The sequence below is a fragment of the Helicoverpa armigera genome, chromosome 19, assembly GCF_030705265.1.
Source record: "Helicoverpa armigera isolate CAAS_96S chromosome 19, ASM3070526v1, whole genome shotgun sequence".
NCBI classification, from domain to species: domain Eukaryota; kingdom Metazoa; phylum Arthropoda; class Insecta; order Lepidoptera; family Noctuidae; genus Helicoverpa; species Helicoverpa armigera.
This window is the reverse complement of record NC_087138.1, coordinates 1,456,057-1,473,453: the sequence shown is the minus strand read 5'-3', so window position 1 is coordinate 1,473,453 and position 17,397 is coordinate 1,456,057. Positions and strand designations below refer to the sequence as shown.

The 17,397-nt window shown below is 35.5% G+C and overlaps 1 protein-coding gene across 1 annotated transcript; it reads right to left on the bottom strand.

Moving 5' to 3' along the window:
• Positions 1–2,658: 2,658 nt before the first annotated feature.
• Positions 2,659–16,774, bottom strand: LOC110373530 (prostatic acid phosphatase). Its single transcript, XM_064039547.1, has 8 exons — positions 16,736–16,774; positions 16,184–16,417; positions 15,536–15,718; positions 15,205–15,325; positions 14,596–14,807; positions 13,964–14,099; positions 3,627–3,926; positions 2,659–3,173 (listed from the first exon to the last, which is right to left on the bottom strand). The coding sequence occupies exons 1-8, from the start codon at positions 16,772–16,774 to the stop codon at positions 2,752–2,754; spliced, it is 1,647 nt and encodes a 548-aa protein (XP_063895617.1). The 3' UTR covers positions 2,659–2,751.
• Between the last annotated feature and the right edge of the window lie 623 nt (positions 16,775–17,397).

The window sequence follows — 17,397 nt, the reverse complement described above, 5'->3', positions numbered from 1 at the left end:
TCATCATCTGCTGAGCCCTTTCCCAGCTTTGTTGGGGTCGGCTTCCAGTCTAACAGGATGCAGCTGAGCACCAGTGTTTTACATGGAGCGACTACCTTCTGACTACCCATTAGTACCCAAACGACTGACAAGGATATTCAAATGACAGCAGCATTCATTTAACAATGCTTATATAGTGAGAGCAATCTTTAGGAAAATATTCTAAGTTGAAACATTTAATTTATAGATGTTGCAGCTGAAATCACATACGACTTCTTACCGAAGAATCTTAACACAATAGATCATCATTAAAAAAATAAGCTAGGTACTCTAAATAATTATGTAAAGATCAGTCAGATAGGCACTCCCTGAAAATTACAACAGCCACAAATAAACTCAAAATTGATACACGTTCAAAGTCTACGGAGTCACAGCCAGCCGTTTCGTAGATTTAATGTGGATTATAAATCAAAAACAGTGGGAGGACTAACGAAAATTTTATCCCAAGTACTCCCCGCTAAGAGGGAACGTCGGGACTGTTAACAGATGTCTGTATGTCTGTTATCACTCCCTCTGTTTCATTCCTAATGGGACAATGGGAAAATATGTACCTATTGAGAATTATGCACTCGTATTTCGAAGAATATGGGGCGTTTTTTAATTTGTTTTGTTATTCATCGAGTGTTTTTGTTCAGTTTTTAACTTTTACTGCATAAAAAATATTTTTTCATTAAAAAACTGTTTTCTTTGGAAATATATTATTTATGTTGTCGGTATCCTTAGGCTATAGTACATGTATAAAAAGAAGTTTAGAATGAAAAAAACCAAATTGAAAAATGAAACATGTTTACTAACTCACGAAATGTGAAAAATTAGATGCAACATGCCTAAAAGGAGATGTTTCAAATCCCGCCCACTATATGAACAGTACCTAGAAAAATCTAAAGAATTCGAGAAAAATACGAATAAATTGCTAAAATACGTACTTTTCCGTGTGTGTGCCGGGGATTTTGAAACATCTCATTTTATTACTATCAGTTCATACACATTTTATTAACGAACCTTCTAGTTTCCATAATAATTAACACCATACAAAACCATAAAAAAAAACAAAAACTCATCAAGAAATAACAAGCCAAAAATCCGCCATTTGCAAAACCGTTGCGGCGGCCATCTTTAAAAGACAAACTTAATTTGGCGCGTAAACAACGCCCGGCTTTCATCTATCAAATTAATGAGAGCTGCCAATACCACGCGACCTCCCCTAATCTGAGTTTGGGAAGCTGGATTGCACCAACACTGATGCTTTTGCGGTTTATTTTGCTTTTAAAAAACTGGAGATAATATACCTATTCGTGTATTTATAATTTTTGGCTCTGCAATATTCTAAGATCTTCGTATTATTGTAATCAAAGATGTGTAAGTTTTTAGTCAATACAATGGGATTGAGTAGCAATCATTCTTCCACTTTATTAAATAACTTGTTATATAATTTTTTGTCATATAAGGAATTAGGTAACTATGTGTCGCATGTAATGCCCGGTTTATAAAAAAAGCAACGATTCATTCGGCTTACAAATAGTAACTTTTGGAGTTTATTACATAAGATTTACCTCTATATTTAAAGAAAACTTATACCATCCGCAAGAAAAACTTTGCCTCTCTATAGAAACCGAACAGAAGTCGCAATAGCTTAAAACCCATTTATACTTATCATTCACCATATTTATATCCGTCCTATAATTATCGCAATCCGCCATCGCAGCTGTCAAGCAAATGAATACAACATCATTCACAAAATCCAAAATGGCGGCGGTCATCGGAATTATAGCCTGCATGTCGACGACGTTTGCGGAGCAGCGGTTGCATTTCTGTAGCTGAAGCGTGGATGTGGGCTGCACTTGATTTGTGTAGAGTTGTGAGTGCTGTGTGAGGTATTATTTAGCTGTGATTGAATGTTGAGATTTGGCGGACATATTTTGAACACTGTCGTTAGTAAAATTAAGAGATTTCATGGCATAGAAACAATGGTATGAGGCATTTTAACCAATACAGTTGTTGTTAAAATAAACAAACGAGTTGACGAGCTAAAATAAACCAAATTAGGATGTAGTTGCTCCATATTTTTGGAAGAATTTTACACACCAAAATATTTATTTTATAACGGAAGAGCTATGCAGATGATGAAGTAGTTAAGCATAACAGGACCGCAAGGAGATAAGAACATAATGTTATCTGAATGTAAATCATAGTTGCCATCCAATGATGCTCAGAATAGTCGTTTTCTACGCAGTCGAGTGTGTTGCACAATGATAGAAGATTTTTACATCACATACGATATTAACAGCTCCATATATTTCCAAACGTGCACAGGACTACATGAATCGTGGAGCTTGCAATTACCCCGACACAGCTTTTGTTATCCCTCACCGGTGATTGAGCTTATTCAACTTTTTGTTCCTCTCTGCAGCATCAGGATAACTAGTACTTCAGGTTACAATCGAGAAACTAGCACAAGGGGATAATGTAAGGGGTCACGCAAGTGCAATCATTAAAAGAAGATAATGGGAATTTTATTTGTTTATTTTCAGAAAACAAGTTTTTATTTTTGTTTTGAATATTTATTAAACAAGGCCGAAAATCAAAGAACGTTAAAAATGCGCTTCCAAAAAAAAATCGAAGTGAAAAGTCCAGCCAAAGATAAGATTAAGCTATATTAATTTGTGCTCATAAGATATATATGACCTGTGTTCGTGTCTAAACTTCGAGATTCTAAATAGGCTCTGAAATTTCATTTTCAGAGGAGTTTGTACTGTTAGATCCTGATTTTTCTTTTTCAGAATTTTGCTCATTCTCTTTAGGAGACTCTATTTCAGACTCTGGTCCTTTAGTAGAAGATTCTGGAAGGTTCTCTTCACTGTTCTGTTCAAACCCCTCGTCACAAGTACAGGCTTTAACACAACCCAATGGTAATTTGCCTCCAAAAATCGTGCAAATCTTTTCTAGTACAAACTTGTCTTCGACACCAAAAACTGTGGATTTTGGTCCAAGGCCTATGATAGGGGAGAAATTTATGTTTAGCTTTGAATACTTTGATGCTGCCAATCTAGCTAGATGACCCCCTCCTGCAACGCATTTCTTCAACATGCGGGGGTTTATGCCGGTCTCAGAAACGCACGAAACGTTTTTATTACCTGCAGAGGAAAGAAGAAGAATTTTGGTGTTATTTGTTTGGTTTAAATAAATCTTAGACTCCATCGACCTTGGCGTAGTGAAAAAAGTAACAACTCAATGGTGACGAATTTAAAGGAATAAAAAGCCACGAGTCTTGAGCATCATCTCATGTATTTTCATTAATTTTGGCGATTAAGTCACGCGTGTATCGGAGAGCACGTCAATGTTGGTATTGCGCCTGATCTCTGGCCGATCGTATCAGGTTGCCGTCCCAACGGAAAGTGCATCTGTGTCTGCGCAAATGGTTGTGCACTAGCATATGATGTACGCAGTTGACTGTTTTTATGTGATAACAGCCGCCGTGGCCGAAATCAGATAACGTTCAGTACCTATTCTCTAGTTATAGAACACATTCAAATTCGACCCTTAATTCTAAGCACAAAGAAACAAATACAAAAGAACCAGCTACATACCTTCGGCCTCACATTTCAAATACTCCGCTTGAAGATAAGTATTCCTCCTCAACTGCTTTAACGCACACATTTGAGGAATGGAGTATCTTCCACTGCCTAACAACGCATAATCAACGATAAGATCTCCTCCAATATTATCTATGATCCAAGGAAAGGTCTTGGTGAAGAATTCCACATCTTTAAGAACATCTCCGTAGACGGTGATGGGTTTAGCTGCGTTTGTGATGGTGAAGAAACCGGCGGTGGAAGTAGATAGTAGGAGAAGTTGGAGAAACATTGATAAACTTTGATTGGTTGTCCCTGAAAATTATGCATACTTTTTAATGGGAGGGAAACCGTAGGGACAATAAGTAACCAGTTTGTAATACCTTTCCGAGGCGTCTAACATATACAGATTAAAAGCCACTAGAGCATAATTTAACCATTTTTGCAAATATATTTACCTGATTCTAACTCTTGAAGTATTATATTTTCTACTTGTTTACGTATTAATATATAGGTAGTAAGCGATTAAGTTATTTTTTGTTATCTATGTACATAGACGATTGGAATTTTTATGCGAATTCAAAAATACTTTACGTTATTTTTTTCGTAAATGATTTTTATATACACGTGTAGATTAGGTACAGTCACCAAAAGAATTTTAAGATATTCGGTAGGGGAAAAAATATGATATAGGTAAGTTTATTTATTTTTTACTTGAAGCTTCCTGAATATATTTAGTACTTAAGTTGTTACATATAAGTCAAGGGACTCTTAGAATGTACTCATGCAGGAGTTCGAAGAAGGTGTTTTAAAAACATTAAAATAATAAGGGCTATAACCAAACTGTATATCTTCATAGATAAAGGTTGTGGTTGTGACGTACAAACAAAACTATTGTACAAAGGTATTCTCCATTTACATGAAATTTAAATGATTTTTAAATTAACACGTGTAAGTAATTGTTTGTTAAAATTAACTCTATTATTATTTCTCGTCTCAATTGAGTAAATTTAAATAATTGAATAAAAAAATAAATAGTTGGGTATAGTTTCAATAATCTAATAAATATACAAAAAAATACAAATGTACAAATGTATGTAGTACATAATTATGTGTTAGTATATATCGCAGTTACTAAACTAGATAAATAACTGAATTGACGTTGTTTAATCAAAGGCCTAGCTGTTTGATTGACCGTCTATTCCAACCAATTGGCTAAGACACAAAACTCTTGCTAATAGAAAACATATTTGTTAGAAGAAAAAATCTAACAATGAATGAGAAACTTCTGAAATCGGTGGAACAACTTGCAAAATTAATGTAGCCAACTCAACGATTAACCATGTTGACTGTGATAGTGATGTTCTGATGCAGTTCACGGGTTTATCGATAAACTAAAATTCAATTAAGTAATTGAAATAAAGAACCCGAGTTTCATTTCAGTTACCTTCATTACGTTTGAATATGTGTGAGTGCTAAATGCAAGAGCAATTTCTTCTGTGGATTTCTTTAGCGTACTTATAAATCATGAAATAATAATAAACCTGGAAGTACTAAGCGATGCCTATTTCACAATTTTATTTTGAAACCATTTCTTTATTCCAAGTTTGTCTTTTTTTTTTAATTTTGTCAAGTTTGTCTTGTCTTTTATTCATTCAGTAATTGGTAAGTTATTCACGTTTTTTTTTTTAATAACCATATTATCATCCTGGGCCGATATATCCCATATTATGTAAGCGAAAAGCGTCAACAGCAAAAACGCTTGTACCTAAAGTGTGCCCATCACTATTTTTGCGTGAAAGAGCGTTTGGCATTTGACCCAATCCCGAAGAGGACAATAATTTACATGCACCCCGCGGGTCGCATGCACCCCACCCCTAGTTTCACCCCCTTTTATCCCCATTTGCACAAGCACGGAATTTTGTAACAGTTTTTCGCAAGTTATGTTACAGGACAGCTGTTTTTAATATTCTTTCGGATGTCCAAAATGTTAGAAGGAGTAGAATTTATACACAACATAGAACTCATTTGCAATATAATATGGCCTACGCACTCAATCATACATTAACATTAACAAATAGGCGTATGAATAAGAAAATGTTCAAATACAATAATTTGATACTTACGACGACATCTGTGAAGAAAAACTCAAATTAATATTGTAAAAGAACACGAACATTCGCTACTAAAATCTACGTCAGTACAACTCGTCTCCATAAATTATGTTACACGCAAAATATTTTTGAATAGACTAGTGCCATCTAGTTTGCTAACAGCACACTACAACGTTACACAGATTCGCCAATAGATGGCGTTGATTTCAAACATGAATTAAAATGCAATAGAGATTATTTGCAGCACATTATTTGCTACACATTTTGAAAAGTCGTGAATTACTGTAATCTAAAATTATCGCTCTGATATTGTAAAGTTGGTAATAGCAGGTCAGTCACGCACGGAAAGTTTGCTCGTAATTTTCATGGTGCCTCGTTTAGTATGGTTTGGTACTCGACTTGCTCAGTTATAAAATTGTGTGTTTTGATGTAATTCTGAGCTCAAAAGTAAAACCATACCTACTCATCACCTTCCTCACAACCTGATCCTTATTCGGTGTGAGTGAATACTACGCCCATACGTTTCAACAAATATTCTTGTTTTCATAAACTCAAATGTACAGGCAGACAGCTAAAATGAAAATAAAAGTTTCTTTCTCATTTTGTAAATAAATGAATACACTTAATTATTGACCGCGTAAAAAATATTCCAACATCAAATTGTTGTACAGAAACCACAACTAACCCCTGAATTCTGCAGTTCCGCACCACGCTAACTGACACTTGCATGCCAGTACAGCAGCAAGTATCCTTCCCAAACCAAACGCAGCACAGTCCTTGAACTCTCTCTATAATTCCCGCCAATTCTATCTATCTTTCATTTAATTCCACTCAACGTTACAAATAGCTTCTTAGGGCGTTCCCAACGATTACATTTGAAACTTAAGGCTATTTCAAACAATTTATGATGGGTCTGACTTTTGAAACTCGATTTCGGGAAGTTTGCAAAATAATCGCTCAGATTTGTCGGCAGTTTTAATGTGGGGGTCAACTGGATTTGGGTGTGTTCGCGTTGTTAGCGTTGATTTGAAAGTATTTTTTTTTTTAAGTTGGGATTCTTGTCAACATTTTCAATACAAGTAATACCTATGTGCAAAAATAAATGGGTAGCGTAAAATATATAAATCCAATTTAGTTCTGTCCTCTATAATAGTTGAGTGACATAGATACTCAGAAAGACCCTTTTGTCACTAACGTGTACGAGTAATAACACCTTTTAGAGACTCTTTTTATAAAAGAAGACATAACTTTAATTACCTATCATATTGATATGTCCTACCGAGAAAAACGAAAGGCTAGTATGTAGTATGAGTATGTAATAAAGTAGATAAGAGAGTATGTAATGAAGTATATAAGAGAGTATGCAATAAAGTATATAAGAGAGTATGTAATAAAGTATATAAGAGAGTATATAATAAAGTACATAAGAGAGCATATAATAAAGTACATAAGAGAGTATATAATAAAGTACATAAGAGAGTATGTAATAAAGTATATAAGAGAGCATATAATAAAGTACACAAGAGAGTATATAAAAAAGTATATAGGAGAGCATATAATAAAGTATATAAGAGAGTATATAAAAAAGTACATAAGAGTATATAATAAAGTACATAAGAGAGTATGTAATAAAGTATATAAGTGAGTACATAAGAGAGTATCCATGAGACGCGGGTGAAACCACTGGCAGAACCTAGTGATAAAATCCTTAAAACCGATTTGTCTGAGACCCTAACTTTACTCCCCACAATTCATACATTTCGTTATAAAACTGACGTTCTTCTAAATGGACGGCCGAGTTAACCTTAATTGTTTTTATAGTCATTAAAACATTAAGTATTAAAATCTTCTTGGAGGAACTTCGAAAAATGGCTGTCTGTTGCCATCTGCATTAAAGTTGAAAGCTGTTAGAATGATTTATTTTTCATCACGGTTATTTGTTTAAAGGGGTTAAGCAGTATTCTTATGAAGTTCTCAAATTACCCCTAAACCAATCATCATTATCAGTCTTCTCATGTTCCCACTGCAGATCATAGGCATCTTCTCATACCAAGAACGAATGATCGGTAACCATCATGTTCAAGGCGGATTGGCGATTTCAGAGAACATGTTTCTTCCACTTTTATTTACTCAGACTCAGTCTATGGTGTCCAAGATATATTTAGAAGAGTTAGATTTGCCTGACATGGAATCGAACCGACATACACAACTAGCCGTTTTCCCGCGGTTTCACCCGTGTCCCGTGGGAACTACTGCCCGTACGGGGATAAAATATAGACTATGGCACATGGCACTCAGGAACGTTAATTGTAGCTATCTATCAGTGAAAGAAAAAAGAGAATTTGGAAACCCGACCCACCGTTCCAAAGATTACCCTCGACATACAAACTTACTTTTACCTCTTTATGATATTGCAATATGTAGATGGATACCTGGAGTTCATAATAGCAGCAAAGATACGCTTGACCTTCTGAAATACGAAGATTCTACTCCAAAGTCCCTATTTATATATTCCTGTTTTCCTTGAAGTTTTGTTATATTTCCAATACAGCATATTCAGACATTTCGAGAGGCACCGTGTCGCTATCTCCACTCTTATACGAAGATATATTTTCCTTCAATATACCGGCATTACGTTGGCTCGATTCCCTGAAGTTGAATAGTGGTGGGACACTCAAAAAAATTGATATCGATATTGTGTAGATATTTTTTTAAACAATTAAATTCTTGTCGATTTAATTCGATGTGTTTTTCCACTGTAAAAACATTGTTTTCCTTGTAATCAGTAATGAGAAACGAGTTAGTTTTTTTTTCAATAATACACTCATACTCATAAAGCGTACAGGAAATCAAAATATTTTGATCTTTATTACCAGATAATCGCTTCAAATCTAAAGTAATTATTGATAGTTGAGTTATTAGAACTTGTCTTTTCCTCAACAATTATAAAAAACGATCACACAACCACATTGTGTTAGTCACTCAAGCAGTCAAAATAAAAAAGTAGGTTATAGGTAAATCCAAAAGAAATCTTAAAAAGAAAATATCGATACTTAGTGACATCCCTACACGCCTTTGTAAGGCAATCTCCCTATTTACGGGCGTGCAGCGGTGCAGACTCTATTAAATCGACGCGAGGGCGGTGTGTCACCTGAATTAATATCGATTATAGCACAACACTATCGTTTTATCGAGCTAGAGGACTCATTAGTTTGTTTATTAAAGTTCAAAATTTGCTTTAAAGCTTAGAAATGAAGTATAGGGGAGTTTGTTTATGATTAAAAGAGCCATGGTTTTATACATACACAGCACACCCTTATAAATATACCACCATATTTGTATGTATTGTATGTAGGGCATGTATCATCACACTAATACATTATTTGGCGAAAGTTGGTAAGTGTATAGGTTTGTTACTTCTTCACGCATAAACGGCTCAACCCATTTTAATGAAGCTTGTCAGTTATATGTATAGCTTGCCTAGGCATGTACATGTCAGGACGACCTATCGGCTACTTTTACAGGGGCTTCTTCTGGAAGCAAACTAAGGTGGCAATTTAAGCTACATGCCTCATCTTATGTTGTACTAAAATCATACCATACCTGGGTAAATAAAAAACCAGTCATTTAACTTGTTTAAAAAATTATCCGTCTACCAAAAACAAAATAACCAAGCTACCAAACAATAAAGATTTCCTTTCAGCCGACTGTCTGACTGTGAAATGACTCGATTCTAGAAGATTCGATAGTTATGTTCCAACTTTGATTAGTTTACTCCTTTCCAAAGCGCTTTATATCGATTTGTTTTTGAAAAAGGCTCTCCGAAGAGTTTGCGTGTTCAATACCAGGTTAAACACGTGAGTATAAGACACATAAACAAATTAAATATAAAGAAATGGTAATTTAAGTTACTTCAATTAAATAAATAATTGTAAGTTAAGTAAGTGACCGACCCGCATTGAGCAAGCGTGGTGATTAACGCTCAATCCTTCTCCGTGTGAGAGGAGGCCTGAGCTCAGCAGTGGGACGATAAAAAGGCTGTAACAAATTAAGTAATTATTAAAATATTAATAATTAATTAATTCGTTATAGCCTTTAAAAAAATCTCTAAAAATCTCTAAAATTGAATTTTTAAACTGAGTTTTTAAATAGAAAAACATATGTGCCTATTCAAATGTAGTGTTGACGGTACCCATGACCAAAAGACAGGTTAATTTAGACAGAGTAATGTGCAAAGAGTAGTTTCAGTAAATAAACCTTGATTGAAACTGAAAACCTACACTGTTAGAACGCGAAACATCGACGATATAACGCATTTACCTGGAACCACTTTCAGCAATCCTATTGACGTAATCCTATAGTGCCTTCACTCAACGTAGCTCGCCTGTAGTTATTTTGAAACTAGGGTGTGTCAGGAGAACTGTTGATGGCATAGTGATTAAAGGACCCGCTTTTCACATAGGTACGAGTGTGTGGGTTCAATTCCAAGTTTGACCTGTAGTTATTTAAAAGTAAGATTTATTATCATATGTGGTGTAGACATAGTGATTAAAGCACCTGCCTTTCAAGTAGGTGCGTGTGTATGGGTTCGATTTCAGGTCTTTGGAGCAAAAAATTGAAGGCATTTTAAAGATTCATTAAATTAAATTCGATTAATGCTTCATAGGTAGGTGATATCATTTAATTATCCTTCCAGATACCATGCGTACATCGTAAGGGAGTGTATTTTTCTGTCTTGAGACTTTTACTGACTAAACTCATTCCTTCTGCAGCCTTTCACGTATCAGGGCTGCGGTAACTTTTTAGAACAATCCTTTAGGTCTATCTAGGCAAATTATAGTAGCAAATATTTTTGTTATTAATTGTAACAGAATTTACCACTAAATTGTGGCAAATTAGTTTTTTTTTTTGTAAAGTTATCGTGAGTTTAGTTTCCAACTTGAACAAGAAAACAAAAGGAACCACATTGCAAAACAAGAAAAAAAACTCATATATGCAAGCGAGAACAATCTACCAGCTTCTCAATAAGCGAGATATTAGCAAGAATTTGTAAGAAAATACTTTTTTAATATCCAAAGAACAAAAGTTTTAGATAGCTAGTCGTTGGAACTCATTACATAGGAAGCTAGAAACAACAATAGGCATTGTTTTGTTACGTATTGAAAATTAAAAAGTAGAGAACTGTTACATATTTTGTAAGTACAATGGTGGGCTTTATTTTTAGAAGAAGAAACTGTGAAGTATGCCGTTGCATTTCTAAGTATTTTTGCTGTATTTTCTTGTAGTCAACAGAGAAAAATGAAAGTAATGGCATCAAACTTTAAAATTTGCGATACCTGATCGTGATGTGATAATGTGTACGATGATGTCAAAAATCATCAAATGCCCCCACCCGCTGTGGGTTAGCAGCGGTGAGGGAGTGTCAGACTCTTAGTGACTAAAAACCGTCGTGTTCTGTTGTAGGCCTTTTATCTACCAGGGCCGCGGTAATTTTTTCGAACAATCCCGCAGCCCCGAACGACTGATTAAAACCTTAAACAAACTATCGGCCGACTAAAAGTTTGCCTTCTGAGGTGGTTCTAAAAGTTAAATGACACACGAGATAATTAAGCCGGATTCTATTGTGAAAAATATGGTTTGCTTATCAAGAAAAATAATAAAGTATTGTAAATAAGAAAACCTACTCATATTTGAGTAACAAACAGCTCATGTATTCAGTATCGGTATGCAGTTCAGTTCCCGGGGGAATCTTTAAACAAGTTATATTTTGGTTCGTATTTGTTGAACCTGCTCCCCGGGAACGGAGTTTCATTTACTTAAGTGGAGAACATGTTCATAAGCGGAGCGGTTATAAAATTGCTATGTGAAGCTGCAAGATATAAGCCGCAGCGTCTACAGGGAGCCATTGTTAGATTTTCTGACCACCTCGTAGGTGGAGGTGTCTGACCACCTGTTCTTACCTCGAGAACTTTTTAATCTCGCTGGACACCGTTTTATTCAGAAAAATACAAAAAAAACTATTGCAGGTGAAGTTGTTTCCATTGATCGTGGTATTCCTGGCTCAAAATATTTTTATCAATTATTTTAATAATAATATTTTTTCTCAAAAAAGAATTCAAAATGATAAGTACGAGTAGAAGGATACTAAGGAATACTCGTTGTGTGTTTTTATGACGTGTAAAAGTGATGTAATGTCCAACTTGCAAAATAAACGATTTCATTTCATTTCATTTCATTTGTAGGCTCTCAAAACTTGCTTCGAGCTACCATTAAGTTCGGTTTGTATAACAATAGCTTGGATTCGAACCCTATAATTGGAGTCATAAGTGTCTAAAACACAGGCCTATTTACGTATATAAAATCTTAGTTCTGTAAGATTTATAAGTCGCTAACCCCTATGAATACATCCAAACCCCTACCACTTTGTTTTCCAATTTGTTGTAAAGACCGTAAGCGAGTTATAGAAAGTTTTGAGCAAACATTTACTGCTAGAGGTTTAACTACACAGATAGCAGAACGTTCTAGACGAATATTTCAGGTTTTTGAGAAATGTTTCATGATTCATTACGGTAAAAAAAAAAAACAATTGAATCTCAAATTGTTTTTATCGAGCAAGCTAAATCGAGAAAGTTCAATCACTAATCATATATTTTTTTTAATGAGAAATCATCAAATGGCGCTCTCCAAACGTGTCCCGCTATGGATGCAATGGCAGGAAATTTTAGACTCTTAATTACTGAAAACCATCTTTGTTCTAGCTAGAGCCATTTTAATTTTGTTGCCCTAACAAGTCCCTGGGCATTTTTGGAGCGACTCTATTGCACGGGGGTGTAATACCAACAAAAAAAAACAACGAGGAATAATCCGATAACTAGATGGATTGAAGAGGTCAGACAGGCAGTCGCTCTAAGTATAGTATTGATTTGGCTACACCTAGACTAATTGAGAAGGTAGAGAGACAATATCTTCTTTTAGAAGTTTATACTTCCATTAAACTTGAGAATGTCCCATTTAAACATATAATTTTGAGATTTTTGTAGGTACTATGTACTTAAATCATGATCAACTGGAAAGAAAAATGTCAGTATGTTTGTTTATCCAATGTAAGTAGTAATGAAAAAACCTCTTCAATATGACACGATGTGAGCTGAGCAGTGACTCGTCGACGCGTAAACTAGCTACCGATAGCTTCCGACCGGAGCTACGAATGACGAGAGGTGGCATGATGTAGACTTATGTACCCGAAGAGTTGGCGGTAGTAATTTTTGTTTTAAGTGAAAATAAAGCTTCACTTTTGTCTTGTTAGGATGTGGTTAGGCTGTAAAAGGATTGAAGTGGCTTAGATAAATTTGATATGAATTCGAACAAAAACATGGATTTTTTTTTAAATCGTGGTGTATTAAAAAAAATACTTAATAGTTAACAAATTAATCCCAATAAATGCCAGGATCCTAACTAAAGGCTGCTTGCTGTACTTACACTGCTACACAATGTCGCTGCAGATCCACTGTGCTCTTTGTAACCATCAGACTTAAAAATACCACCTCCATATTTCAGTAATTCCATCGTGAAATTCATACGTGCACCCACTGAATTATTCGACTGTGAATATTCCGATAGTGAGTCGAATAGACGCAACATCGATGTATCGAATCCGAAACCAACCAATCGATGTTTAAGTATTCGATTCACAACGATTTTTAATTAACTATGTATCGAGAATTTTTGTGGTGTAAAAAGTGAATCTGTGCTACCTATTTTGAGTATTTTCAGTTTGGTAAATAGTGCTTTTGTGATAGTTTATTTTGAAGACTATACACAGACTTTCTTAAATTTAGAACTACAGGATGGATGCATAGTATTGGCTTGCCTTTATTACTTAAAAGGGACTTATTATATACTACTAATATACTACTTAGACACAATAGAAAATCAGTATGTTGCTGGGGACTTTGTCGCTTGAATTGAAGGAATAGTGAGTGCACCTGTGTCTGCGCAAATGCTTGTGCACTATAATATGTCCTGCGCAGTTGGCTGCTTGCTTACATGAGAATAGCCGCCATCACTACAGGTGCATAAGAAACGTCAATAGCTAGGTGAACGGTCCTAAAGAGTGGGTCTTATGGAGAAGAAATTGTCAACTTATTACAAATACTACATGGTCTTATTTTACTCGTTACCTTTATTAACTAAACAAAGTTTGCAACGCATCAATAGATACTGCTTTTTCAGACTTGCACTTTTCTCTCAACTGGTCTTCGGTCATCACGTATTCAGATGTTAGGCGTCTAAACCTCTCATACTCGCAGATAGTACCACAATCTTCTATTTCTAAATATGCTTCACCTTCATGAGGACTATTGGCGTAGACTGGCTGAAAAAAAAACATTTTCACCCTTACTACAAAAACTTAAACATCAGTCGAACGCTTGTCTAAAAAAATGTGGCTGCAAAAAGGACCTTATTTCAACGTCATAATTTGACATTTAATTAGACAAGTGTTCAACAGACGTTCAAAAGGCTATTTGTGTTTACATTGCAGAAGTATTAATTGTTGGCCGATTACTTAATGACAATCGGGCGACAGGGACCGTTTGCTTTGAAGGTTACTTTGACTCGTGTCAAACTTTTAAATTCATCTGTTATTCCTTCGTTTTTTCCATGGAAAACAAATGACAACTCAAAATACCGAGCCATAAATCGTTCTCATTTGAAGGAGAAAATGAGCACAATAAAAAATTCGTTGTGTGTATGCTTGTTACTTCTTGACCTTACTTGATATATAGGCTACTTTTGTATGGCCCCCAAAATAAAGCATATGGGCTATATTTTAACAGTTCCTACAATAAAAAGTTACTAACGCCACTTACCACCACAACATATTCTCCACTAGACCTACATCTCCTTAGTTCCAAGGAGTAGACAGCACAGTATCCTGGAACACCCTGCTTCGGAACTGCCCTGGTAGCAGCTAGGAAGGAATACACGTTGAAGTCATGACCTGATAGAACTCTGACTCTTGGTATGTTGGCGCCGGAGATTATCTGGTCTGCTACGTCGAAGAATTCGTTCAGAAGTACTCCTGTGGAAAATAAGACATGGAAAGGAACTGCCTTTTGGCTTCTCATTGAGAGAGCACTAAACTTGGTGAAGCTATGATAATAATTCAAGCAAACTATTGTTCTATAAGGTTTTGAAATGGTTTAATTCAAACCACTTCAGTGGATAGTAAATTATCATGTGTGATCTCACTGTGGCTGCAACGGAGAAAAGTATCAAAATTTTAACGACTAAAACGCACCTATTTTCCTACTTTTTCTTTCTTTGTACACTAGGGCTGCGGTAACTCTTGTACTTGGTTTTATGGCACACGTGAGTGATCTAAATTATGTATATTTATCACTTGAATTATCATTTTAGTTCAAAATTGATCGTTTTTAAATGGAACAACTTAACACATAGTTCTAGTTCTTACTAACCAGCTTGCAATGGTATGTATTCGGGATTCCCGAACATATAGTTGATCGCCTGCTTTGCGCCCCGTCGTACAGCGGGACCCAGTTTTTGTTGCAAGGCAGTGAAGGGCATTCCTACACTTTCCTAAAACAAACATTTTTAATCATTGTCATCATCTTGAAATAGCACAAACTTTTTTCAGACTTTATATCTTTGAATAAATATAAAAAAGTATCAGGATAAAAACAGTTTTGCATTCAGATGTATGGAAAACGAGCAAAAGTACATACAAAATTGCAGACGAAAAAGGGACATTGATTCACCTTATAATTATATATTTCTTCGACTATTTACCTGACTAGCAAAACAGTCAGCCATTGCATACATCAGTAGAGGGCATTTAGGCAAATTCAAACCCATCTCTTCAAATAGTACATTTAACACTTCTGCATAATTCTGCTTTTCTTCATTTTTATTCTCAGCTTGAAATCCAAGAAAATAGGACGTTAGTTTTGGGCAATTCATGAATGACAAATTCTGAAAAAAAATAGGCAAATTCAATAAAGATACCGTTTATCTACTAATTTGTATGCGTAAACTATGTAAGTGTTTCCTTGCGCTAAATTTTTAGGGCGTTTTAAGTAAGATACATTAATTAACTAGATCTGGGTCACTGCTATCAATAATAGAAAAAAGGGCCGTGTTATTTACTTTATTTATCTATGGTTTCACGCGTGTCCCCTGAGAACTACTCCTCGCACTTGAGTAAAAAGCCTACTGTTTATCTCGATAAATCGTTTCATTGGTTCTTGAGGTTTTAGTATGCTAGTATACTCCTCTATGCTAGTAACCTCAGGAACCAATGAAACGATTTATAAGAAAGAAGAGACTAAATCAGCAGGTATAGGTACTTACTTATAGATATGATGAAACTAAAAGTATCCCATTAAAGTCGACCTAATACATACATAATCTCAAAACGAACATAAGAATATCACTAACCGGATCAACCTTAGCCGGTACCACATCCACCTCAACTGGTACCAGTTCCATATCTTCAGACCACAGCACTTCAGAAGAGTAAGCACCAGTCAAAGCTATTCTAGCTGTCATTTGTGTTCGGTCAGACTCGGTGGATCTCACGAAGATCTCCAAAGGCTCATAGGATGATGATAAGAGAGCGTTGTAACGATGACGGAGGTACTGTCCTAGGGCGTAGCTACGGGCTTTGCCTGACTGGAAATAAGGTAAATTAAGGTTAGTTAATTGCTATGAAGTATGGACTTGGTAGTATATGGCCAGCTTTAGAAAAACAAACACACTGCAAAATTTTAGGGAGCCGATAGTTTGATCGGGCTCATAAATCAATATGCAGTATGTGCACATTACAAGGATCAGTCAAAATAAACTATCAGCCATTCGAATGTCTGTATGTACAAATGCTCTGAAGTTTTGAAAAATCACTTAAGTTTCCTCGTGGTTCTTCAATTCATTGAATATTTGGTGGATGGAATCCCCTTATTGCGTTCCATAATAAGCGGTGCATACTTATACCTTTTGCTGTTTGCCAAAACAATTGCAATCGGACTTCATTATATTGCTCCTTGTTCAAAAATTTAAGCCTCAGCAGTTTTCGCATTACCAAGGACGCTAAAGTAAATAAAAGAGTAAATTACATCAGTCAGTTGACCAAATCCATATGGCTCGGACATCCTAGCCAGCTCCTCTGGATTATCGCTAAGGAACAGCTGCACTTTCTCTGAAGACCTGTCTCCATGACGATGAACCTGTGAACAATAACATCATCATCATATCAAATTATTTCCGTTTCGATTGAACGTCCTCCTATAATAATAACATGATCACGTTTTTACGTTACAATTATATTAGGGTAACTCGAATATGTATAGTGTAAAATCTGTAGTATAGATCTGTCTAGCGTTTCCCAACTTTGTTGAAATTGACTCGAAGTCTATCAAGATGCAGCTGATTGCCAGTGTCTTCCAAGAAGCGGCTGGTTATCTGACCTCCTCAACCCAGTTTCCCGGGTAACACTGCGAGTAAAAGATGTACAAATGACAAACTGTCCCATCAATTTTAGATGCCTACCGAAACACGCAGGAACTCGTCATGATGTAATGCTGATCTATTCACTGACCGATAGCACCTAGAGTCCCCTTACAATATTGAGTGAGAATTACGAATACTTTTCAAAT

Coding starts and splice junctions, on each gene's coding strand:
- LOC110373530 (XM_064039547.1), bottom strand. CDS start 16,774: ATGAAGTCCGATTGCAATTGTTTTGGCAAACAGCAAAAG. Junction 14,808..15,204: donor ATACATACCATTGCAAGCTG/GTTAGTAAGAAC, acceptor TATTTTCCACAG/GAGTACTTCTGAACGAATTC. Junction 3,927..13,963: donor AGACCAGTTGAGAGAAAAGT/GCAAGTCTGAAA, acceptor CATAATTTTCAG/GGACAACCAATCAAAGTTTA.